The sequence below is a fragment of the Symphodus melops genome, assembly GCF_947650265.1.
Source record: "Symphodus melops genome assembly, chromosome: 6".
In the NCBI taxonomy this organism is placed as follows: domain Eukaryota; kingdom Metazoa; phylum Chordata; class Actinopteri; order Labriformes; family Labridae; genus Symphodus; species Symphodus melops.
In genome coordinates this window covers 12,271,002-12,293,309 of record NC_136696.1, presented here as the reverse complement: position 1 = coordinate 12,293,309, position 22,308 = coordinate 12,271,002, and the positions used below count along the sequence as shown (strand labels likewise).

At 42.9% G+C, this 22,308-nt stretch overlaps 1 protein-coding gene across 5 annotated transcripts in view; it reads left to right on the top strand.

The window, feature by feature from the left end:
- Positions 1–21,443, top strand: part of trim44 (tripartite motif containing 44) — a 49,337-nt gene extending 27,894 nt beyond the window's left edge. For all 5 annotated transcript variants that reach the window (XM_079346140.1, XM_079346143.1, XM_079346142.1 and 2 more), the window contains one exon: positions 17,678–21,443. In XM_079346140.1, the coding sequence (XP_079202266.1) occupies positions 17,678–17,762 (85 nt within the window). In that variant the 3' untranslated portion in view covers positions 17,763–21,443. The remainder of the gene's footprint in view (positions 1–17,677) is intronic.
- Positions 21,444–22,308: the final 865 nt, after the last annotated feature.

Here is a 22,308-nt window from a genome sequence, read left to right as displayed (position 1 = left end):
TCTCATTCTCATGTTTACATGTGTCATATTATCTTGTCTGTCCCTATCTCTCGTCGTCTCTATCTGTCTTCTTCTCTTCTACCTCTCTCTCTCGAGGCCATCACCACTCCACAGGGGTGTATCTGAGGTCCCAAATGAATGCAAGAAACACTCGCACACTCACACTCACACACACCAAACTGACAAATACAGAGACATGCATTTTGAAGACAAGAGACTATAAGCATGCATAATTCATGCCACATGCACAATGTTCTGACAGCTATTTTGATTAGTTACATTTGCGTTTGGTTGCATCTCAAAATGCCTGTTTGGGCATTTGTGTTTCATGGGTATTTTTGACACTATCATTGCTCAACATCAAACACTTTTTAGAAACACAGGGAGAGAAGTTTGCAGGAAAAATGTGTCTGTGTTTGTGTATGTGTTTCTGTTTGCTTCGTCTTTTGTGATGACTAATGGCAGTTATTTGTCTTCTCCTGAATACGTATGAGTTCACTCACCTCCAAAGAGACGCCTCTGACTGAGACTTGTGACTTCTCAGCACCACCCATGTATTTGTTTAGGTGGGAGCATTTAGATTCCATCCAGAGCTTGCAGCGTGATATGACAGTTCAAAGAGCAAGTTGGAGAGATGGAAGCTGTCTAATTGAATATCCTGTTAAAGTGACAAGAGTAAATCATGGCTGTGTACCAGACTGTCAAAATGTAAAACAGACACCAGACCTGACAGGTATGATAATATTCTTCTTTTGATATTGGTTTTGGCTGCGGTTTTGATTGCCAGCTGATATGTTTGATGCTCTTCTGGAATTTTAATTTAGCCGGACTAAAATTGGCACTGCTATTCCATTTTTTAGTAGAGTTGTTCAGTTATTTGAATATACCAAGACCATTATTGGAAAATGCCAGGAAGGTATCAGCGAGCAAAGAATTTATCAGCCCAGCATGACATCAATTTCCTGCACTATAAATGTTTGTTTTTTTTCTTTTCCACTCGGAATCAGAAGCCTACACAATATAGTGCGCTTCACTGCCATCATGGAGGTGTTATGGCTTCCAGTTGTTACAGCTTTATTAAGGCAACGAAAAAGAAACGCTTTTCGGTTATTTATCTCTCCAATAACAATGCCGTGCTTAAAGGCAACGCAGTGCTGCTCGTTCAGTTCAGCAGTATGATGCTAAAAAGCATATCTTAAACCCACAGCAGACACAGGCTGCAAGCTAAGCTACTGTTAGCTCAGATCGATCGCGTGTCCCTGTCTCCAAAACAAACTGACCAGACAGTTCAAACTGGTATTAGAGATTTGTCGTAGCAAATTTTCCTCATGCAAAATCTTTATTTATTCCTTACATTATAGAACCAAACATTCTGTCATTCTCCCACTGAGGGGGGAACACATCAATTTCAAACTGGATTTATTGTATCCAGTTGTTATCTTTCAAAGTCTTTAGATGTAGGATCAGTACTTTATTTCAACCAATGTTTAAATCCATGTACTGGAATCAATATTTGAAAGGGGGGGAGGGAAGTGTTGGGAAATCTGTATTTATTAGCTGTACTGTACATATAGGTCTTTGAGCAGCAGGGACACGGTGTATAGAGTTTGACCAGAGCTTTAAAAGTTCTTCTAGTATTGATCTTCTGTGTAGATAGATACAAGAGCTGTAGTCTGTGATCCAAGAGAGCACAGAGTCGGTTATAAGTGTCTGCCATGCATCCCGGGCTGCACTACAGTGTGGCAGAATCAGATTACTGCTGTGTTTGTGCTGATGCTCTGAGCCCATATACTGCCTATGAATAATAGATTGTTAATCCATGTGTGTGAAATACATCTTTCTCTCCATCGCATACCTTTATTTCTTTCTAGCTTTTTTTTTTTTTTGCTGTGTTTTTTTGGTGTGCGTTCAACGGTGTGTTTGCGCTCACACCTCTCTTTGTCTGCGCGTGTGTGTGCTCTGAAGTGCCTCTCCTTGCAGATCAGTGTCAGCCGCATTGTGACTTTATACCTGGAGAAAAGAAGCTTTGGGATTGTCAGTTTTATTCTGCTGACATTGAAAAGCTGGTAAGAGAGAGTGATTTAACAATTTAACAAGAAGCACCATAGGACATTTTAAATATTCAGCTTTGTTGAACTTTGCCTTAAAGCCTAAAACGAGCTCGATTTAAAACAAAGTAAAGAGTTGGGAACATTTGCAATTCCTATTTCTACGTATCAGACTGCTTTGCTCTCATCCAAAAATGGACATTCTGCGAGTGAGAACATGAGCTGTTTGTGCGTTTACATCATTTGAGGCTTCTAGTAACAACACTGGTGCCGTGAAAGCTTGTGTCGAGGAAACGTAAGTGCTTGTAGTGGTGAATTTTGGAGATGAAATTGAGCACAGGTATGGCGCAACCAGGCTGAGACGAGTGGGTGCGTGAGGAGATGTATTTCAGCTCCACCAAGGAAGATGTGGGATGACTGCTGAAGAGGAAAGTGGAGGTTAAAAAAAAAAAAGAGAGAGAGAGAGGGAAAGCCAAAATTTCAGCAAGCTTTCTGGGCAGGTTGGTAATACAGAATGGAAAGGTATGAAAAATGAAAGAGAGCAGGGCGAATCATCTTTCAGACAGCTCCGGTGAGCAAGCCTACAACAACAGGTACATACAAGCTTCCTCTTGTATGGGCGTGTTATCTCGTCCTGTTTGTTTATATTGTGTTACATCTGCGTCAACACATGACCTCCCTGATAACCTCGTGCCGCGTCGTAACGTGAACGTGATACAGAGTCACCTCCACTCAGCTTTGTTCAGGTCTTCAAGTCGTTGACTGGGGACGTGGCAGTAAATTGAGGCGTAAAATGTCAGGTTTATGTCACATCGTAAAATGTGTTGATGTGTTATTATCCACTTCATCATTTACGGGTAGAGAACAGTGTTTCTACGTTCTGCATCGCTCTCGCTTTCTCTCGCTCTCTCTCTCTTTCAGCCTGTCTTGTTAATTCCCTTTTCGCTGCACCTGCTCATTAGATTACTGACGCAGATTTCTCTGTCTGTCCCTTCTAATAATCACAACATGATTCTGCCGTTAGAGGAGGGCTGAGAGGAAATGGTGTTAGAAATTCAAAAAAATAAATAAATAAATAAATCCAAATGTGATAATTGCAGCGGTGCGTGTGTTTGCGTGCGTGTCTGTGTGCAATCATCTGAAACGAAGAAAGTTCAAGGAAAGTGATAGAGGAAGTGAAGCGAGGAGGTGGTTGGCAGAAGATGGATTGTTACATTGAGGGTGCAGATGTCGTGATTTTGTTTTGTTCTCTGTCCAAATTGCATCACATCTGGCGAGATGCAGCTGTGATGAAATGACCTTCAAGTTTGGATTCATGGGCAGTCTTTGAAATCACACTGCCTGTCTGCCGCTCTTCCTGTCATCACCTCGTCAAGCCTGTGTGCTACTACACGTGTAGATATAATAATGACAGCTAAGTAAAAACACATTTTCATTTCTTAATTTATAATGACTGAATACGATTTATAGATTCATAAGTCTGCAGCCATCCTGGCAGCTCTAAGGTGAACTGCACGATTATGTTAGGAAACGAAATGCTGAAATCTGAACGCCCACATACAAACACTGACATTTTTTAAATGTAAATGTTTGTCTGTGGTTTTACCATTTCAAGACTTTGATCATTCACGTCAGGTTGATATTCGCTTACTGATTTCAAACAAGGATTCACTGGAATGTGGTTAGCATTGCAGATATTCTGTCATACAGCAAAGTGTTTGCAAAACGTATCATTTGGACACCATGACTGGAGAAAAGAGGTCATCAAAATACATCATTAAAGAAGGCATAATATTCTATTTCAAAAAGTCCTTTGGTTGTTCAGACATTTCATTCAAACTCTCCCAATCTAAACCTTATGATGACTCGAGAGGAAAAGTCAGAATGATATCGAGATCGAGTGGATTCATGGACTGCAATTCTTTAAGTGTCCACCGGAGGCTGGCTGCAAGAGTCATGTAGTCCTCATTAGATCGTAAATTAAAGTGAGAATTTTTGTCCAATCATAGTCACAGCCTGGTTTAAAAAGTATTAAGAGCCTGTGAGTTATTCATTCATTTGCATAATTAGGGGCGTGGCTGGTTTGACTGACAGGTGAGCACAGTGGAGATTGTCAAGAGGCTAAAGACCCGCTTCAAATCGTCGTCTTAATCTGCTATTGTTTCAAGATTAATGCAATGTTAGGTTTTCAATATGGCGACCGCCATCATTGCACTTCATAACTCCTCTTCAGGAACCAGTGAGTGACGTCACTGAGACTACGTCCATGCTTTATACAGTTAATGTGTCGAATGGACGGTCCAGCATCTCTCTCTAAAGCCTCAGCACAGGCTTGGATCATGTTAAAAATAGAAGTATAGCATTAATGTCGGAGGATATATTCTGTTTGGATTTGTAACTGTAACTGGTACTCTTTTTGATGTGTACTTTCAAACAGCTAATCAAAATCCTGTCTGTAATGATCAGTAAATGTCAGCGGTGTCGAGCAAACTCAACCTCTCGGGGGGGGGAAAAACTACCAATAAGCTGGTTGCTAATTGGTCTGATGGGCATGTTTCCCACTGTAGCTGTAGGCAATCTGCTGTTAATTTTTAAGTTTTATAAAGCCTTTGATGGGAAGTTTGGTTCAGGTAAATATGACACTCGCATAAAAAGTGGACTGAGCAGTCAGGGCTTCCTCTTTCTCAGTCTGTCGTGTTATCAGCAATGTTTTATAAACATTTAAAAAAAAAAAAAAAAGGACAAAATAAGTTCTTCGGAAAGACTTCCCACATTCTCTCCTTTTCTCATATTTCATCTCTATCTCATACACACACACACACACACACACACACACACACATCTGCATCAGCTCTCATTGCTTTATCCACAAGGCAGACTGTCATACCGAATCTGCCGAGACTTTTCCTTCCGTCCGATCATGCATGCTACACTCACGCAAACACAAGTGAAAGCACTCAAAAGATGTCTCACTGTGTACAAACTTTCATTATTCATTCTAAAAGCCACCACATAAACACAACACACACTGTAACGCGTACTCGCACAGTTCCCGTAATTAGTGGCTAGATGGAGGGAAGAAGCGTCTCTGTTCGCAGAGAGGAAGTAGCTGCCGCACACAGACGCCTTCCTCACACTGTGTCACCTGCAACCTCCCCTATAACCAAACACACACACACACACACACACACACACACACACACACACACACACACACACACACACTTGCACATCAACGTGTTGGCCTTTAGGGGGATTGCAGGTCTGATTTCAGCTCGGTTGAGATGTAGGAGCACGATAGAGGCGGGATGAACCGAGGGGCAATGATTCAGTGCCTTATCAGACCTTTGGCCTTAGGTGTGAACTGTCAACGCTGAAACAACTCTCACACACACACACACACACACACACACCTACACACGCACACACACCACTGGCAAACATCTTAGTTCCACAGTTGGACAGAGCAACTACGTCACAGCATGTGTGTCAGACGGCTCAATGGGACAGTTGTCAGGACACTCTCTCTCTACACTCCACCCCCCCCCCCCCCCCCTCCACCCCCCCCCCCCCCCCCACTCTATTCTCTCTGCACCAGGAAGAAGGAGGAGGAGCGGTGAGCGAAAGTTAGCATGTTTAATTCATCAGCTTCACGACAAGCCCCGTCACCATGTAGATTTATAGGACTGCTGAGAGAAGAATGAGGAGGTAGTTGGGATTTAACTACCTCTGGATGCTAATGGGGGATTTAGCTCGCACTTTAGAGAATCGCCTTAATCCAGCATTGTTCCTTGAAGGGAAGGATGTGAAGGAAAATATGAGAGGCTTTTACTTTGAATTTTTGATTTAAGTCCACAGATGGGGAGACATTAGCATTTTTTTTTTTTTTAAATAGAAACGATGTCTCGTCCTCAAATGTGATTACAGATGAAGATCCAATTTCCGAGGATGTGTCTGCTTCACGATTTAAAACCTAAAAAAAAATATAATAATAATTGCCCTCAATTTCCTCAATGATGAAATATGTGACTGGGGCGCGTCACCTTCATGAGAAGGCAGGCTTTCAGCGCTGCTGTTATACAGGATGCATTAGTGCACATAAAAGTTTATTCGTGAGGCAGCACTGGGGAGCTGTAAAGACTTTATTTCTCTATGTCGCCATGCTGCATCTTGCTGCTGCTGCTTCAGGAACAAAACATCACATTTCGCCGACTTATTAAGTCACAACCAGGCTTTCAGGTCTGCAGCGACCACTTTTGCATTATCGCACAACATTTGCATTGAACGCTTTTCTTGTATGTATCTTTTATGGCGGCGATCATAACTGGCCATTTTTATTTTTGTCCAAAGAAGACGATCTCAGGGCTGCATCCCTTTTTTTTTTTTTTTTTTTTTCAGTGTGTTTAACATTCTGCAGAGCAAAAAAAAAAAAAAAAAGCAGCAAAGGAAGGATGAGGCATATGAGACTTTTATCAGGTGAGATGGGAGTTGTGACAGTCTGGAGCTCAGGTTTTCTGGGTCTGTCTGTCTGGGTGTGTCCTTCACACTGAGAGCTTGGATGACGGCTCTCTGATAAAGGGGAGGAGGGAGTTTTCATGTGACAGAAGGCTTCGCCTAATAGCCGGTCTGTTCGCCAACTTTTTTTTTTTTTTCTCTGTCTCATAGACGCACTCCCTCCTCCTACTCGTCCTCTTCTCTGGCCATATGCCCCCCCTCACATCCCTTCATCTGGTGATGGAGGGACAGTGCAGACGGAGGAGGAGTCTGTATCATCGCTCCAAGTGTTGGTGTAAACAGCCTTTTAATTTTCCAAATCTCTCCAGAGCAATCGACATTCCGCGACAGGCACCTGGGCCGTCGCCTGATTAAGGTGGCGCCGGCGTTCTGCTGTTAGAGAACGGGGGGTTATTTGAAAGAGGCAACGGGGGTGGGAGTTCTGCCAGCCTGCCAAGTGTGTGGGCGCTGCTGTGACCAGTCAGTCTTCATAATGGCTGTCTGGCCCTGGGACAAAGCCAGCTCAGTGGTCACATGACATACATGACAGACTGTTGCAGACCCGGCGAGGAAGGACTCCCCATCTGTAACGCTGGATCAATGGTGCCTATGGAGACAGCAAAGGGCAGAGAGGGGAAAGTTATACAAAGTAGGAGAGAGGAGAAGAAAGTTTGTTCAGTAAATCCAGGAAATAAAGGAGAACAGAGACTGGGTCATATCTACAATAACAGCCATTTTAAAGTGACAGAGTGATTAAAGAAGGCTGAGTTTAAGACGTCCACAGTAAAAGTGAGAATGGAGGCAGCACAGGTTCTCTCCATTCATTACCTATAAGCTGATGCTGCGTGCTTTTTGAGAACAGATAAGTTTATCACTCCAGTGTGTGTGTGGTTTTTTTTTTCCTCCTCACTTCTGTGGATTTGATTCCCAAACTTCAAAGGAGTATTAGGTTGAGAGTTGTATTCTGCATTTCAATTTAAACACATCTGAGGATTTTTTTTTTTGTATTTTTTGCTGATCTTGTTCAGTATCAGATATCTTCAGACCTTCAACCTGTTTAATGAATCAAGATCCAACGGGCTCTGCCTGAGATATCGTGGTTCAGTAGGTATAATAGAACCTGGTCTGGCAAAGCAGGTTATCAGGTTTAATCACAGGAGACATTGTTAGAGGGAATAATAAAAAAAATAGAAAAAAATAAAAAAACATGGCACATAAATTCCTCGGTGCTGTGACTTCCATCTGGTAAGGACGTTTAGATATAGAAGTGTTATGTGTTGAGGTTGTTGGACAGCCAGAGTCACCCCACAGGGGGGGGGGGGGGGGGGTGACTCTTGGATGCTGGAGCTCACCGTCTGGTGTTCCCGAGGTTTTTGGGGACAAATCCGTAAAGGGAGGTTCCCACTTAACAACCCTGGTAATGTACTGGATTTTGCTGCTCATCAGTATAATACACAGTTGAGTTATGGGGCCCGGATGGGGCCATCTGGTAGGTTAGGTAGTATGTGTTGTCACAACCTGGCTCTCCAGTCAACAGGACCCGGGTTACTGTGGTAACTAAGGGCTACAGGGTATGTTACTGAACGTTTCAGGAGGGCTCATATGTTTCCATGGTGACATCATTTATTGACGTAATTAAAAAATGTTGCTTTGGCATTTTTGGTGTGACTGTAAAAGAATGGCAGCTCCTCAAGACAAAAAAAAATCTGTAAATAGTCGAGGTCCATTTCTGTGACGCCTATACCATCGTGTAAAACTGTGCAGACACCCAAAGAAACCAACACTTAGTCAAAGATTTACGATATAAAAGCTCTCATATTGGCAGAAGTCTGAACTGTGGCAGCTCGGGTCATCAGTCATCAGGTTTTTTTTCCCCTCTGCAAAACAACCAGCAGTTATATTCACTTTTAAATCAGCACAGCAGACAGTGGATACCAGAGCACAGTGAGCCATTCACCCTGTTTCACTGATGTCTTTTAATGGCCAGTCTAGCGGTTGCTGCTTTAAACAGCTGTGTATTTATAACTTTGTCAAACAAGTAATGGCATACAATGACACAGTATGAGCTCCTGAAGATCAAGTCTCTTGTTAGCACACCACATCCAACACGCCTGTCCTCTCTCTCTTTCTCGCTCGCTCGCTCTCTCTCTTTAGTGATACTGTTGGGGACCATTAAGGTGATTCCATTATAGCCTCCTCGCTCTCCTCTAAGGGATCTTTTTTAACATCATTCATTGCCATTTAATTTGTGACCGAGAGTATAATGGCCACTGCAAAATTGGACGCCACAGTCCTGTTCCTACACAGGAGCGTGCTATTCAGGATAATTGTTGATCGTCAGATTGCATCTCATTGGAGAGTGGCTATAGAGGAAGCATTATGCTGTCCAGCCCCCCCCCCCCCCCCCCCCCCACACACACACACACACACAGGCATCATCTGCCCAAAGCTAGCGACAACAGGGATGTTCAGCTCCTTGTTCAGGTCTGTTAGAATTCATCACCCATGCTAATGAGTAGCTCTGTTTTTTTTTTGTGGGCGACACGGGTGGGGCCGCTGCTGTTCTCCTCAATGAATCCTTCAATTGTCCCTGCGGCTGCTGAAGATGTTAAAAATCACTAAATGAGCCAGCATAAGATAGAGCCTTCGCCGTAGTTCGATGCTCTTATCTGAACGGCTCTGTGTTAATTCCTCTGTATGATTAAGAGTGGGTACCAGTGTCAAAGTGAGCGAGAAATGAGTTCACGGAAGGATGACGGCGTTCATCCAGCGGCCTACACCTGCTGCGACAACAGACAAAAAGCTGTGTGATTATTGTCATCGGCTGAGCGTTTCATCCCGCTTCACTGACCCTCCCCCGCCTCACTGTTTGTCGCGTATTCACAGGAGATGGCATCCTCGGAGTAATACATGCATCATGTATGGAGTCGACTGCACGCAATCACGGGTCGTAGCGGTACACAACATACTCTGTGATGTACATTTTTAAATAATGGCATGCATGAACATGAGTTTGAAACAGGGTCTACTTGAGGCAATCTTCTGCATGATAAAATGGATTTATCCTCGCCTCTCTTTTTTTTTTGGTGCTGATGAATAATCTACGGCGTACACAAAGAGTCATAATAAAGAGGCCCTAGCTTGCCTGTTGCCTCCTCACTCCCTACATGAACTGATTCAGTCTTTGGATCAGAACAGGAACCAAACTGAGTGTTGCACTACTGACTGAATAATCTGAAGAGACCAGGACCGTTTAAAGTATGGACTAGCTCTGTTTGGAGAAGTTATGGATGTCTTTTTTATATAATGCCTCTCTCTGTCTAATGTCAGGCAGTTTGTTTCTATTTCTCTCACTGATTTTCAGGCATTGAGAAAAAGTCAATGACTCATTTGATTTCTGTATGAATTGTATTTTTGTAGTTTTTTACGGGTTTCATCCCAAAGAGCGTTATAATTACAAAAAGACTTAATTAATATTTAATACGATAAAAGAGACCACTTTTCTCGTCCTGAGCAGGCTGTCATTTTTTAAAAATTTGAATGATAACATTTGGCCAAGCTCAGTCTGGATGTAGAGCTTGTAGGCACTTTATTTCCTGGAGAAAAAAAAAAAAAAAAGAATCGCCCCAGCTCAATAAATCACTATGTAAACAAAGCCAATTCTGCTGCGACTGTGGCTCAACAGGGGTTGCTACACAGATGTTGGCTATAAAGTAATGTGATGAATTCATCATAAAAATGCCCAGGGAGTTCTGAGACCCGTGTGGATAATTCTTTCATCTCATAGAAGAAGAACAGTGCGGTGTTGTTGTTTTTTTTTTTTTTTTTTGTCTAAGGGCAAATCACTCACATCATTTAATCCTTGAACGTCTACTTTGCAGAGTTTGTATTTGTGTGTAATATTTAATCACTTAGAGGCCCGGCGTAGAACGTATCGAGTTGAGACAAAAATCCAAGCAAGCCCACTCAGAGCTCATTTAAAACATTCTATAAAAACAAATGTTGCATTGTCTTCACTTGAAGCGTTTCATGAACGTATAAAAGGTTTCATTGAGAGTAATAATTGTAGCAGTGGGAGTTGTTAATGATTCAATGCAGCAGGTGGTCTGCAAAAATGATCCCATAGTATCACACAAGACAAATGAAAGATTTTTTTTTTTTTTTTTTTTTTTTTTTATTAACTCCTGTGATCATTTCATCGTCAGTGGTAAAAAAAAAAATGATAAAGTGAAACAGTCATAAAATCCAAGCTGTGAGCCATCCTTTGTGCAGCCCACCTCCAGCACCTGCAGAAACACCTGTGCCAACACAGCAGCCTCTCTACACTCAATCTCAATGGAGGCTTCTCTGTACGCCAGCTGCTGTGAAAACACAGATTTTCTATTTCTGCAATGACAGGAGGAAAACTTTTTCAGAAGCAGACCCTGGAGACTGAACACATGGTGTGTTTGATCGACAAATAAAAGAGGAAAAGAAATATTTAAAAAATAAATAAATAAAATAATTTAAAAAAGTCAATCATCATCTAGTAGTACAGTATAAATACAAAAACATGATACACTTTTTAACCTACGACCTCTTCATGTGTGCCGAGTAGATGTCCTCAAGCTTTGAGTTCTGCAGAGCACTTTTAGCTGAATTCACCAGTTCACTTTAAAAAAAAAAAAAAACAGACCCGCCTCATCTAAAAAATCACAATCTGCTCTGTGAATCTTATGTAGTCTGAAGGTCTGTCATGTACAGAGGGGGCAGACTCAGTCATGCATTGAAAGTAATCAAAATTTTAAAACATTTCTAAAAATAACCAGCATGGAGAACAAACGGAGACTCAGGGCAGAGTGCCTTGTTCCTTTTTAGCAGCTGTGTTTCGAGTGATGCAAGATGCATTTATATCTATCTATATCTATATCGACTTAGACAGTCTTAGTAATGATAAGAACGGGTATCTTAAGTTACCTGCTGTCTGTCTTTAACCTGTTGAGCCTTTATTCCGGTGAATTAAAGCTCCTCTGAGGAACTTTTGGTTTGTCTTGAGTTTGTCGCCCCCTGTGGACAATGCAGTACATCTTAATTCCTCCGTCTGTATGTGGAAGGTTTCAACAGACTTGTCTCGCTGTCTTTAAACAGCCACATTGATCAGGCACTGTGAATCTTTACTGTTTCAGCATTGTGCTGTAAAGTTGTCTCATCTGACACCTGGTGGCCTCTACATGCGTAAATAAAAAAGTCAGTGTTTATGCCGGTGGTCTCGTTTGCTTTTAAAGAGGCGTCAATGTTGATTTAAGTTTGTTTCATAACCACTTAAAAACTTCCCAAAGGCGCTTTAATCTGCAATCTACTTCCTTTAAATCTTCAGACAGTCACGTCTCTCTGATAGAGTTTTAAATGTTCTTTTTAAATCAGTTAAACAAACTCTCCTCATGGTAGCTATCAGACGTGCACGTGCCCCATGTACAGAGGCTATAGTCCTCCAAACGGATGGTGCGAGTTCGAATCCGACCTGTTGCTCCCTTACCTGCATGTCACTCCTCTCTCTCTCTCTCTCGCTCTGATTTCTGACTCTGTCCACTATCTCTAAATGAAAGTTTAATAATCCCAAAAATAAACTTTTTTTCAAATGTAATTTTATCGAGTACTTTTTGAGGGTCACGTAAGAAAGCGCAGTCATCTTATTAAAATGTCAACCATGCTCTTGTCTCATTTGTTGAATTAATTAATTATCTTCTGAGACGGATCTGAGAATCATTCAGCCCAGTTAAAACTTGAATGTTTTTGTTTTTTAAATCCAGGTTTCATTACCTCCCCAGTTTTTTTCTTATTTTTGGCCAATCAGCTGCTCTGTTTTGGCTTCTTTTTTTTTTTTTTTTTTTGTAAATATATTCACAGTGACAAAAAGGAAATTGTTTTTTAAAGTGATGGATTCTTTTCCACAGTTTAATTCACATGGTAGAAGGTGCCGCTGACGGCCCTTTATTGTCTCCTATTGTCCCCATATGACAGATTGTTGACACTTTCTGTTCCTGGCTGTGCTCTTAAAGTGCCCTTTATATTAGAACAAAAACAAGCACCCCATCTGATAACGTCATGAGTAACTAGTGACAACGGAACTTTAATAGAAACCAAAAAAAAAAAAAAAAAGCATTCATCACGACTTCCACATCACTTCTATCCATTTTTTGTCTCATCCACAGCAACAAGCTCCCATCGAGATGCTGCCTCGTCCTGCCCACACTCTGTCTCTGCTCTCTTTCTTCTTTGATCCATATCTCTCTTAATCACATCTAAACTGTCTTTTTCCTCTTTTAAAAAAAACCTCCCTCCACCGCTCTGTGTCACTCCTTCACATTTCTCCTCATTAGGTTACATCCATATCTCCGATTCTAGCCAGCAGGATTATCGCGGTGCCAAGTGTTGGGAAGCTCGCGGGGGGGGGGGGAGGTGTTGTTAATGAAAGGTGTGTGTAGGGGCTTTTTCTACATTACACACAGCTATAGAGAGCTGTCAGATATAAGGAGAGAACATAATCCATAGGGGAGAGAGGGGTAAGCTGGCGGAAAAGATAGGAAAAGATGAAAAAGGATGTAAACCTTTTCAGGACAATAGACAGTTTAGCTGGCTGAAAAGAAAATCCGATGTAGTCCCTTATTATTATTTCTTTGTACGTTACATCACGATCTACGCATTCCTTCGTCACGCCATTACCGCCCTACACTCCTTCCTGTGCTCTCCTTTATTGGATCTATTATCTCACATCACAGTCATCTCTTGTCTCTGAGCTGTTTGTAGTGTTAAATCATCCCGCAGAAGCGACAAGATTTACTTCATTAAGTAGACGCAGAGCGCAACGCTTCGCTGGAGACTAAGGGTAAGAGTCTGTCCTCATGGGTCCTATCAGTAACCATTAAGGATCTGCTCTCATTAGACCAAACCTCCAGGCCTCTGGGTGCTTGAGCAATGGCTCCCGCCGTCTGATGTGATGGAGGAGATGGCATCACCGCTGTTTGGAAATGCAAATTGTGATAGTTATTTTCTCTCCTGAGGATGATGTTTGCCACCAGCTAAATGTACACAGCCATATTCTCACTCAACCTCTTTGCTTCATCAAGAAGAACCTCACCTCTCCTCTACCAGGAACGTCGAGCCTTCTCCTCGGCTCTCCCCCCCCCCCCCCCTTTTTTTCCTCGCTCAATTTCTTCTTTTCGTACACCTCGTTTTTTTTTTTTTCATTCAGCATATCAGCGAGCTTGCTGCAGCATGATTATTCATACGAAAACGAGGCTGGCAGGCCTGCCGCACCATGATGGCAGACTTTTTTTTTTTTTCCGGATGATGACTTAGGAGTCCTGCAGCTTCTCCGCCAAGAGCAGGGAATTCAAACTTAATCAGGGCAAAGACCCCTCCCTCCCTCGTCTAGCTCCAGAGAGAGCTCCACAGGGTCGAGGCTAAAACAGGAATAGAACCAGAGAGTCAAAGTCTAGGGTGAAGTCACGCTTGCTCTCCCCCTGTTTTTTTGTTTTTTGTTCTTGCGGGCAGCCTGAGGTTTTCTCTCATGAGCGATGGGTTCATTTTAGAGCTGTTGGAGAAACTTTTCTATTTCACTCAGAGAGGAGACATTAGTTAGATTTGCTTTGCTCCAGTCTATCAGCCCCATCGAAACTCTTATCTCTCTCTCTGACCTGCACACACGCACACAAACACACACACAAGCTGTTCCAAGCTTTAACACACCCAGGCTGCTGTCCATCTATCACAGAGGAGCCCAGCCAGACAGCGAGCTCTGTCGCAGGCCTCCAAGCCCTCACTCCCGCCCCCTGTCCACAGGCCATGGTCACACCAAGGGGAGGAGGCAATGATCGGCCCTGATCAATAATACATCGGCTGCATTAAAGCTTATGAATAAGTCATGGACGGGAAAGGAAGAAGCAAGTCGTCAGATCACACGCACGCACACACGCACACACACACACACACACACACACACACACACACACACACACAGCAAAGTGATCTTTTACCCAGACCAAAGAAGATGAGCAGACAGAAAATAGAGAACAAAGCTGCAGCTTAAACTTGTAGCAAATTTATCACCCACCCACTGACATTTTGTCGCATGCTGAAGCTCCTCTCTGTTTTCCCATTGGCCACCATTCTCTCTCTCTCTCTCTCTCTCTCTATCTCAAGTAATGGCCTTTTTCCTGCAGGCGGAATAAATAAGTTATTACATGCATGTGTCCTAAGGCTTAGCAAAGACCGTTTGAATATAAATAGTTCATTTGCCACCATAGTGTGGGCTGCGCTTTGTGCCATATAAATATATTTGTAATTACTTTTTTCTCTTTTTTTATTTTTTTTTTTATTCCAGAGAGCAGGGTGACTGTTTTGGTTGAATGGAGAAGCAAGATGAAATTTGCCTTACACAAATAAGTTTGCAAGCGTTGCACCCCAAACACCAGCTCAGACTGTAGGGAGCTGTGTGAGCGCAGTGGGCTTAACGTGATGCCATTTTTTTTTTTTATCACGCTCCGTTCCTACAAGAAGGAGTGAACGGGCCTGTGTGAATCTGTCGATGTTTGGATACTGAGCACAAAGCACAAGTGGTACGTTTGTGTAGAATTTGAACGGGAACAGTGTTCTTAAATAATACATGTTTTATGGATTCTTTTGAGAGTTTGTGTAACAACAAACTGTGTGTGTGTGTGTGTGTGTGTGTGTGTGTGTGTGTGTGTGTGTGTGTGTGTGTGTGTGTGTGTGTGTGTGTGTGTGTGTGTGTGTGTGTGTGTGTGTGTGTGTGTGTGTGTGTGTGTGTGTGTGTGTGTGTGTGTGTGTGTGTTTGGCAGTCAGTGAGTTGGCATTTGATGCCAAGCTGTTTGTGTGTGTGTGTGTGTGTGTGCATGCATTATAAAAACCTGGAAGTGTTGCTTATGACTTGACCTCTAAGCATTTTGGAATTAATGCGTGTTGTCTTAAAGGGCCAGCAGGTCTTAAAAATGTTGCCAACTCCCTGCTAGCAGGCATTCATGTTTGTACGCACACACACACACCCACCCACACACACACACACACACACACACACACACACATTTGTGTCTGCTCTTTGATTCGTCGCCCTGATGATGTGCGTAGTGTTGTGATGATGTGCTCCGGGAGGACGTGCCAGGAAGGGAGAAGGAAGCTCTTTGTTTTCTGCCAGCAGAAGTATGTCAGACAGGAATACTCTGAGAGCAGAGCGCCAAAAGATTTCTACCTAACAAACCAACGTGTGGATATTTACTCAAAGACCGTTCAGGGGGAGGTGGAGGTACGCCGCTGAAACAAGTGAGGGAGAAAATCCGACATGGAAGATGTGTGTGGAGATAGAGACCTCAGAGTATTACAAGATGCTCGACTCAGATACTGCACCATGTGTTACCTAACGATCAGCTGCCTTGTGCTCACACTTCTTATGTTCACTTCAGCCAGTTTTATCAACAGGACACAGGAAGTTTAAAGCTTTGCCCGATTGAATAATTTGTAGGAAAAACAACAGTGAGACGACTTTCACCCATAAATATCGAACAGCCTCAGAGAAACGTGTGGTTACATCTCCGTGGAGACCCTTCACCGTTTCAGAGGCCTTTTACATGTTTGTGTGGAATAGAAAAATCAAGAACGAACAATGGTGATTAGCACTGATGCTAACTAAGATCATTTGGCCAAATAGCTGGTCATTAATTCACACATCTAAAATGCACTTTTTTTCGAATCGACACGTAATATTGGATTCTGTAAGTCATAATAAGGCAAAGTGTTTCAATTTGAGGATGTTGCATGACCACTTAAAAAACTTCTCGTAGGGATTTCAATTGAGTTTAAAGTGTAAATGTTTGAACATCCAGAAGGACTAAAGGGCTCTTTTTTTTTTGTACTTTTCTAACTCTACACACATACAACCCGACTTCTTCTTTTCCAGCTGTTTCCTCTTCTCCGTCTTCTTTCTGTGTATTTTTATTAACGCTCACTGTGCTTCTCTCTCGGATAAGTCCTTTATCTCGCTCACTGTGTTGTGTAAAATGTTTGTGAGATGAAGTGATTTGCTGCTATACAAATAACCTGTGGTGTTTTCACAAACTACTCTCGCTACAAATGTGATAAAAACAGAACAGAGGATATCTGCTAATGGACTGATGAAGCGGCTTTATCAACGTGAACGCACTGAGCAGGTTCATTCCCCACAACTGTTTTTTTTTGTTTTTTGTGGTTTTAATACATTAGTGTTGCCCTTGAGGTAAAAACGTCCCTTATATCAGTTTAGGCTGAAAAAATGAAAAGTCATTTAAGCTATAATAGAATCCAAACTCACTTTTAATCCAGTTATGCCTCCAAAAAAAAATAAAATAAAAAAAAGAACTGCATATTCGTATGACCTCTGATATATGAGGGAAAAAACAACTCTTTTTTTTTTTTTTTGATTCTCGCTCACGATTCTAATTCACAAATCTAAATGCAAACTCTCTGCCAAAGGTCGCATGGAAGCGATTGTTTAAAAAGAAACATTTGAGCGGTGAAATTAGATGGCACAGCTCTCGAGTGCATCGAATCTCATTGAATTAAACAGCATCCCCATCCAGAAAACTGTGTGTGCGTGTTTAGACAAACATGCTGACATAAAGTCGACTAAAAATAGAAATGCTGTAGATGTCAGAGGGGGTGGCAAAAAAAAAAAAAAAATCTTAACAAGAACTGAGGAAGGAAAATGACAAGTTTGTGGAAAGAGTCTCGGCGCTCTGGGAGGAGCACTGCTCGATCACCCTCACGACAGCGTCCAATTAGAGCTTATGATTAGTGCAGAATGTCTCCGGTGGAATTGAACCTATCAGCCTGGCTCCGATTGCTACAGGTCCCCAAGATTTAGCTATCACTTTGTCTCTGTCAGCACAGAGCTGCTGATATAAAACGGACCGAACGGATGATCTCCACTGAAGGGGCAGCTTGATTGAAGCTGATTCTATTTCACAAAGTTTATTATGTTTTCATCATCAGTGTGGAGAAGGTGGAGGGGGTGTGATTGAATAACGACATGCAGGTGTTGCTTAAACAGAGGAAAACAAAGCTGATTTGTCCCCTGTTTGTTTTTGTGTTTTTTTTTTCCGTTGCAGGCTGCCAGAGCCCAGAGCAGACCCCAGGAATCCCCGGGACTTGGAAGACAACGATTCAGGACCTTCCATGGACCACGCCCCCTGATCCGTGCACAACAGACTCTTACTCCATCCACCTGTCCTTCAGTGTCTGCTTTAGCCAGCTGAGCTGTCAGGCTGCTCCTCTCTCTCCATCAGCCGTCTGCTCTTTACCACCACCATCTTTCTCTCTCCTTTCCCTCCTCCTCTCTCGGTGCCTGCTGCCAGTGAATCGACCTTGAAGAAAGAAAGGCTGCTGTGACATATATGGATAGTTCCCCCCACCCCCCCTTTTTTTCCTCTGCTCTCCAACTTTTTCTTTTTTTTTTTAATTCCTCGCTGGCTACTAACTTTCTTTAATTGAAGTACGTAAGCTGTGTGCGATCAATTACCATCAGACTCCATTTGCACAGCCAGTCACGTCCTTGGCTTTCTGGTGAGCCTGGCTGACTCAGAGGCGAGCGGAGCGTCTGTTGAACCCAACAGATGTCAGAAGCCGGGAATTTCTTTGACACGTTGCGCTTCACATTTCATTTACTCGCAATATCGTTTGGGTTTTTGTTTTTTTTTGTTTTTTTTTTCTCTCTCGCTGGTTTTGACAAACATTTTGGACCGTCTCACGCATAGAAAGGGAACATTTGTCAGACGCCACAATGCCTTACGCTGTCAGGAGAATATATCAAAGAGATTTCCTGACTTTTTTTCTTTTTTTTTATTGTAAAGAGGAAAAAAAAAAAAGAATGTTTTTCTATTATAAAGTTGTCTTTTATACTTTCCAGCATCATGATGCCTTCACCCCCCTTACTCTTGGCCCCACCTGTTTGTAGGTTTGAGCGCACTTCCTGGTGTGCTTGTCAGATCTATTATCAGAAGCGGGGGGACATTTTGACACCTATTGATTCCACGAACGCTGTTGAATCTTTGCATGGCGAGAAATCGAACTGTAATTTGACTGTGCAAAATAGCACTCCCGCCGTATCAGCTTTCTACGTACTGTAATGTAAAGGCTCATTACTCCTGGCCAATCTGCAGCGTGTGACGGATCACAGCCCAGACGAAAGAGTGCACGTGTGCGTGTGCGCGCGCGTCCACTTTATACCTTGATTCACTCAGCCATAACTATCATTCACCGCCACACATCCGCCTGTATCAGCAGTTTGTCTTTAATGTGATGGATTCCGTTGCCTTACATTCAGATTTGAAAGCAGTGTCACCCATAATATGTAGGACATGTTTGACATGACTTCGTTGCTGCAGCGCTGCACTAAGATTGCACTGAGAGTTGTACACACGCCCAAGGGGGAATGTTTGTGTGTCAACATCCCAATGAAACAACAGCTCATTCTTTATTCTCGAGAAACAAAAGGCGGGAGTGATGCTGCCTGATGCTTCCTCTTGTTTTTATTTGTCTGTTTTTGTCTTAAATCTATAAATAAATAAGAAAAGCCTCTTTCTAAGATTCGATGTGGAAGATGACGTTCTAATTCAAACTCCAGAGCATTTCTTACATTGTTGGATCTTTTTTAGCACACGTAAAAACCACCAGTCATTCAAGACGCCATAACTCCATCAGCCTACAAGCAGGTGAGGATGGGTGGAGACGGGGGGAGACGGGGGGAGAAGATGGACTGGTGTGAAGAGAAAAAAATCAGGAAGAGGAGGATTTGGCAAGTTCTCCCTCATCGAAATTCAAAGCAGCAAACTCATCCCAGATAGGCCTGGGAGTTGGAGGTTTGGGAACAAAGGGAGCAGCAGAGCTCTTTATGGTCTCCACTGCTTTTTCACAGATGCATTTAAAAGGAGACTGGTTTCATACCGACACACCCAGACAAGCCAGAATCTGCTTCCATCAAGTCGAATCCTCAATCCCAAAGCTTTCCCTTCTACTCTGCTCATGTTTTCCTACGTCTCACTTTACCCTGTCTTCCTCCTCAGGATCACACCACTCAGCCCTCATTGGCTTCCCACCTGCTGCCTACCAAAGCCACTTCATCAAGCCCAGAACGCTTCCTCAGCATCTCTCCACATTGAGATATCGACTCAAAGAAACTCATTTAGCCGCTGCCACTGTCTTGTGGGTGGTAACACGTGTGTGTGCATGTCTGTGTGTGCGTGTCTGTGTGTGTGTGTGTGTGTGTGTGTGTGTGGTGGGTTTGCATCCCATTGCGAGTTTCCCTTTGCAGAAATAATGGGGCTTAATGATTTACCGCATGAGGCAATTGATCCACGGCGTCCACTAAGCCACTGCTGACCGACCAAGAAGCAGAGCACTCAGACGCTTTTAGAGGATTTTTTTGTCTCCTTGTGTGTGTTTAAGTTTGGCGTGGGCCTAATTGAATCGGCTCGGAGGAAGGTAAGCCAGATGCAGCTTCCTGTGGCGATTGTAGGGAGGCTGCGTTTAGAGAAGAATCATTATCCCGTCATCTGTCGTCGGAGTCCAGCCTGATCAAAGAAATAATAACAAACCAGCGAGGGGGACAATGTGCCTGTTGTCTGGGGAGGAAATGGAGAGGAAAAGAATTGTCTCATCTCATTTAGCCAGGAAGACCACGAGGTTCTTTCATTTATTTATTTTTTCTCCACACCCAATTACACCTGCTCCTCCAGGTTCACTCCACTGAGCGTGTTCACACAGACACAAAGGCGCTAAAATAAGCACCGACGCCGCCGCCAAAACCTTCGCTTCCAGCAAACGAAACGAAACAAAAGAAAGGGACCGTTTGTGTGTTTGTATTGACATGAATTAATTGCTTCATGGCTTGTGAGATTGAATTAGCTACGTGACATGCTTGCTAGTGGTTACGCGGCTTTGATTACGGTCTTTAATAGAGCCGATTTCTCTCTGCCATCGTTTAGAAAAGGGTTGGAGCCTATGTGGAGCAGCTCCGCCACCCTCCATACCACTAGCACTTAATGATTCTGTTTATGAGCATGCGGAGAGGAAAAAAATGTCTTCAGTAAGAGGCCACGTATTGTCCTGATGCATGTGTGTGCATGCATGCTGCATTTCTGTGTGTGCGCGCGCGTGCGGTGCTTTGCTGTATGTGTGCTCATTGATACTTGTGAGGATGTGTGCGTTAGCCTGTGAAAAATGACAGTTTATTCCGAGAGAGCTGTACCTTTCAAGAGAGTGTGTTGCTTGCCTCACTGTAAATGAACTGTCTTATTCATCTTTCCCCTCTGCCTCCTTATACACAAACACACACACACAACACCCCCCCCCCCCCCCCCCCCCAAAAAAAAAAACAACGTAAACAAGCATGAGCCGAGAGATGCTAACCCAGATTTTTACATTTTCCACTATTTGGTTTTGGTTCAAGAACTCTGGGGAAGCAGTCGTTGACTATTTCAAGGGTGTAAGATGTTTTGGGGTTTTTTTGTATCTTGGAGATGAGCATTTTTTTTTAAAGCTTTGTGGTGAGTTTCAGGAAGTTTTCAATGCATTTTGATCTTGACTTGCAGTTGTAAAGCAAGCGCTTGTAGCGCATTTGCGAGGAAAATGGCCAACCTTAGATGTACATATCAAAATAAGTGTTGCTTCTTGCTGAAAGGAAATGGCATCTTACAATGTGTTGGATGGAAAATCACCTTCCTTTCTCTTTTTCCACATTTGGTTATTAATTACAAAAATGATTTTATGTGGGAGGAATGAAACAAAAAAGAGTTTACCACAAAATTGTTAATCACAGTATGTTGAATAAGTCGTGCATTTTATTCTTTTATTTTTCAAATAAAAATTTGAAAATTCTTTGCTGTGAAATCCCTTAAGATGACTTTCTTCTCTTTAGCCTATGGGGATAAAGGTTTCAATGAGCACCCTGCCTCCAAAGATTATAAACAACGGACTGCCCTGAGGTTGTGCATCCTTCACTCCGCCAAAATCATTCTTCGTTGTAACACTGTTAAAAGTGTACCGTGCTTTGTGTTCACAATTCAAAATAACACGTCAGCTGGTTTCCATTTTGTGGCGGTGCACAACAAAGGGTTAAAGCGCCTCTGAGAAACGCTAACAGGAAACAAATCAATCTCTTCCAAGTTGTCGATTTCTTGGCTCATATGAGATCCAGCAGGCGAGAAGGTGATACAGATTGTGGACCGTCCCAGACTGACTGACTGACAGCAGGCATCTGTCAGAGATGGCAGCTACAGACAGCTGTCTGGCAGCCCCAGCTCATGAACAATGAATGGGTGGAGACAAGACGGTCGGGGAATCCATCTCTCGTCTCTCGACAGCTTCCATTACTCTCACATCCCCAAGTCAGCAAAGACACCTGAGGGCTCCTGTTTCTAACCTCCTGTGCAATCCTCTTTTTTTCACTTTGAGCATCCTATACTCAGACAAGGAAAGTAATGAGAAGCTGGAAAGGTAAAGGACACTGTAAAGTAGGAGGCTCATACATGGGTTTTAACTCAGGATTAAGTTTGCCATGGTGAGAAATGAAAGTGGCCGCGTGAGGAAATAGAGACAAGCAGGTGTGCATGCAATGCAAAGGAGCTTCTTCCAGCTGATTATTGAACGTGCCTGTGAATACAATTTTGCCCAGATAGCACCTACCGCTGTTCTGTCTGGGAGCTGTAACACATTATGCATAACTTTCTCTGTCACAGCTGTG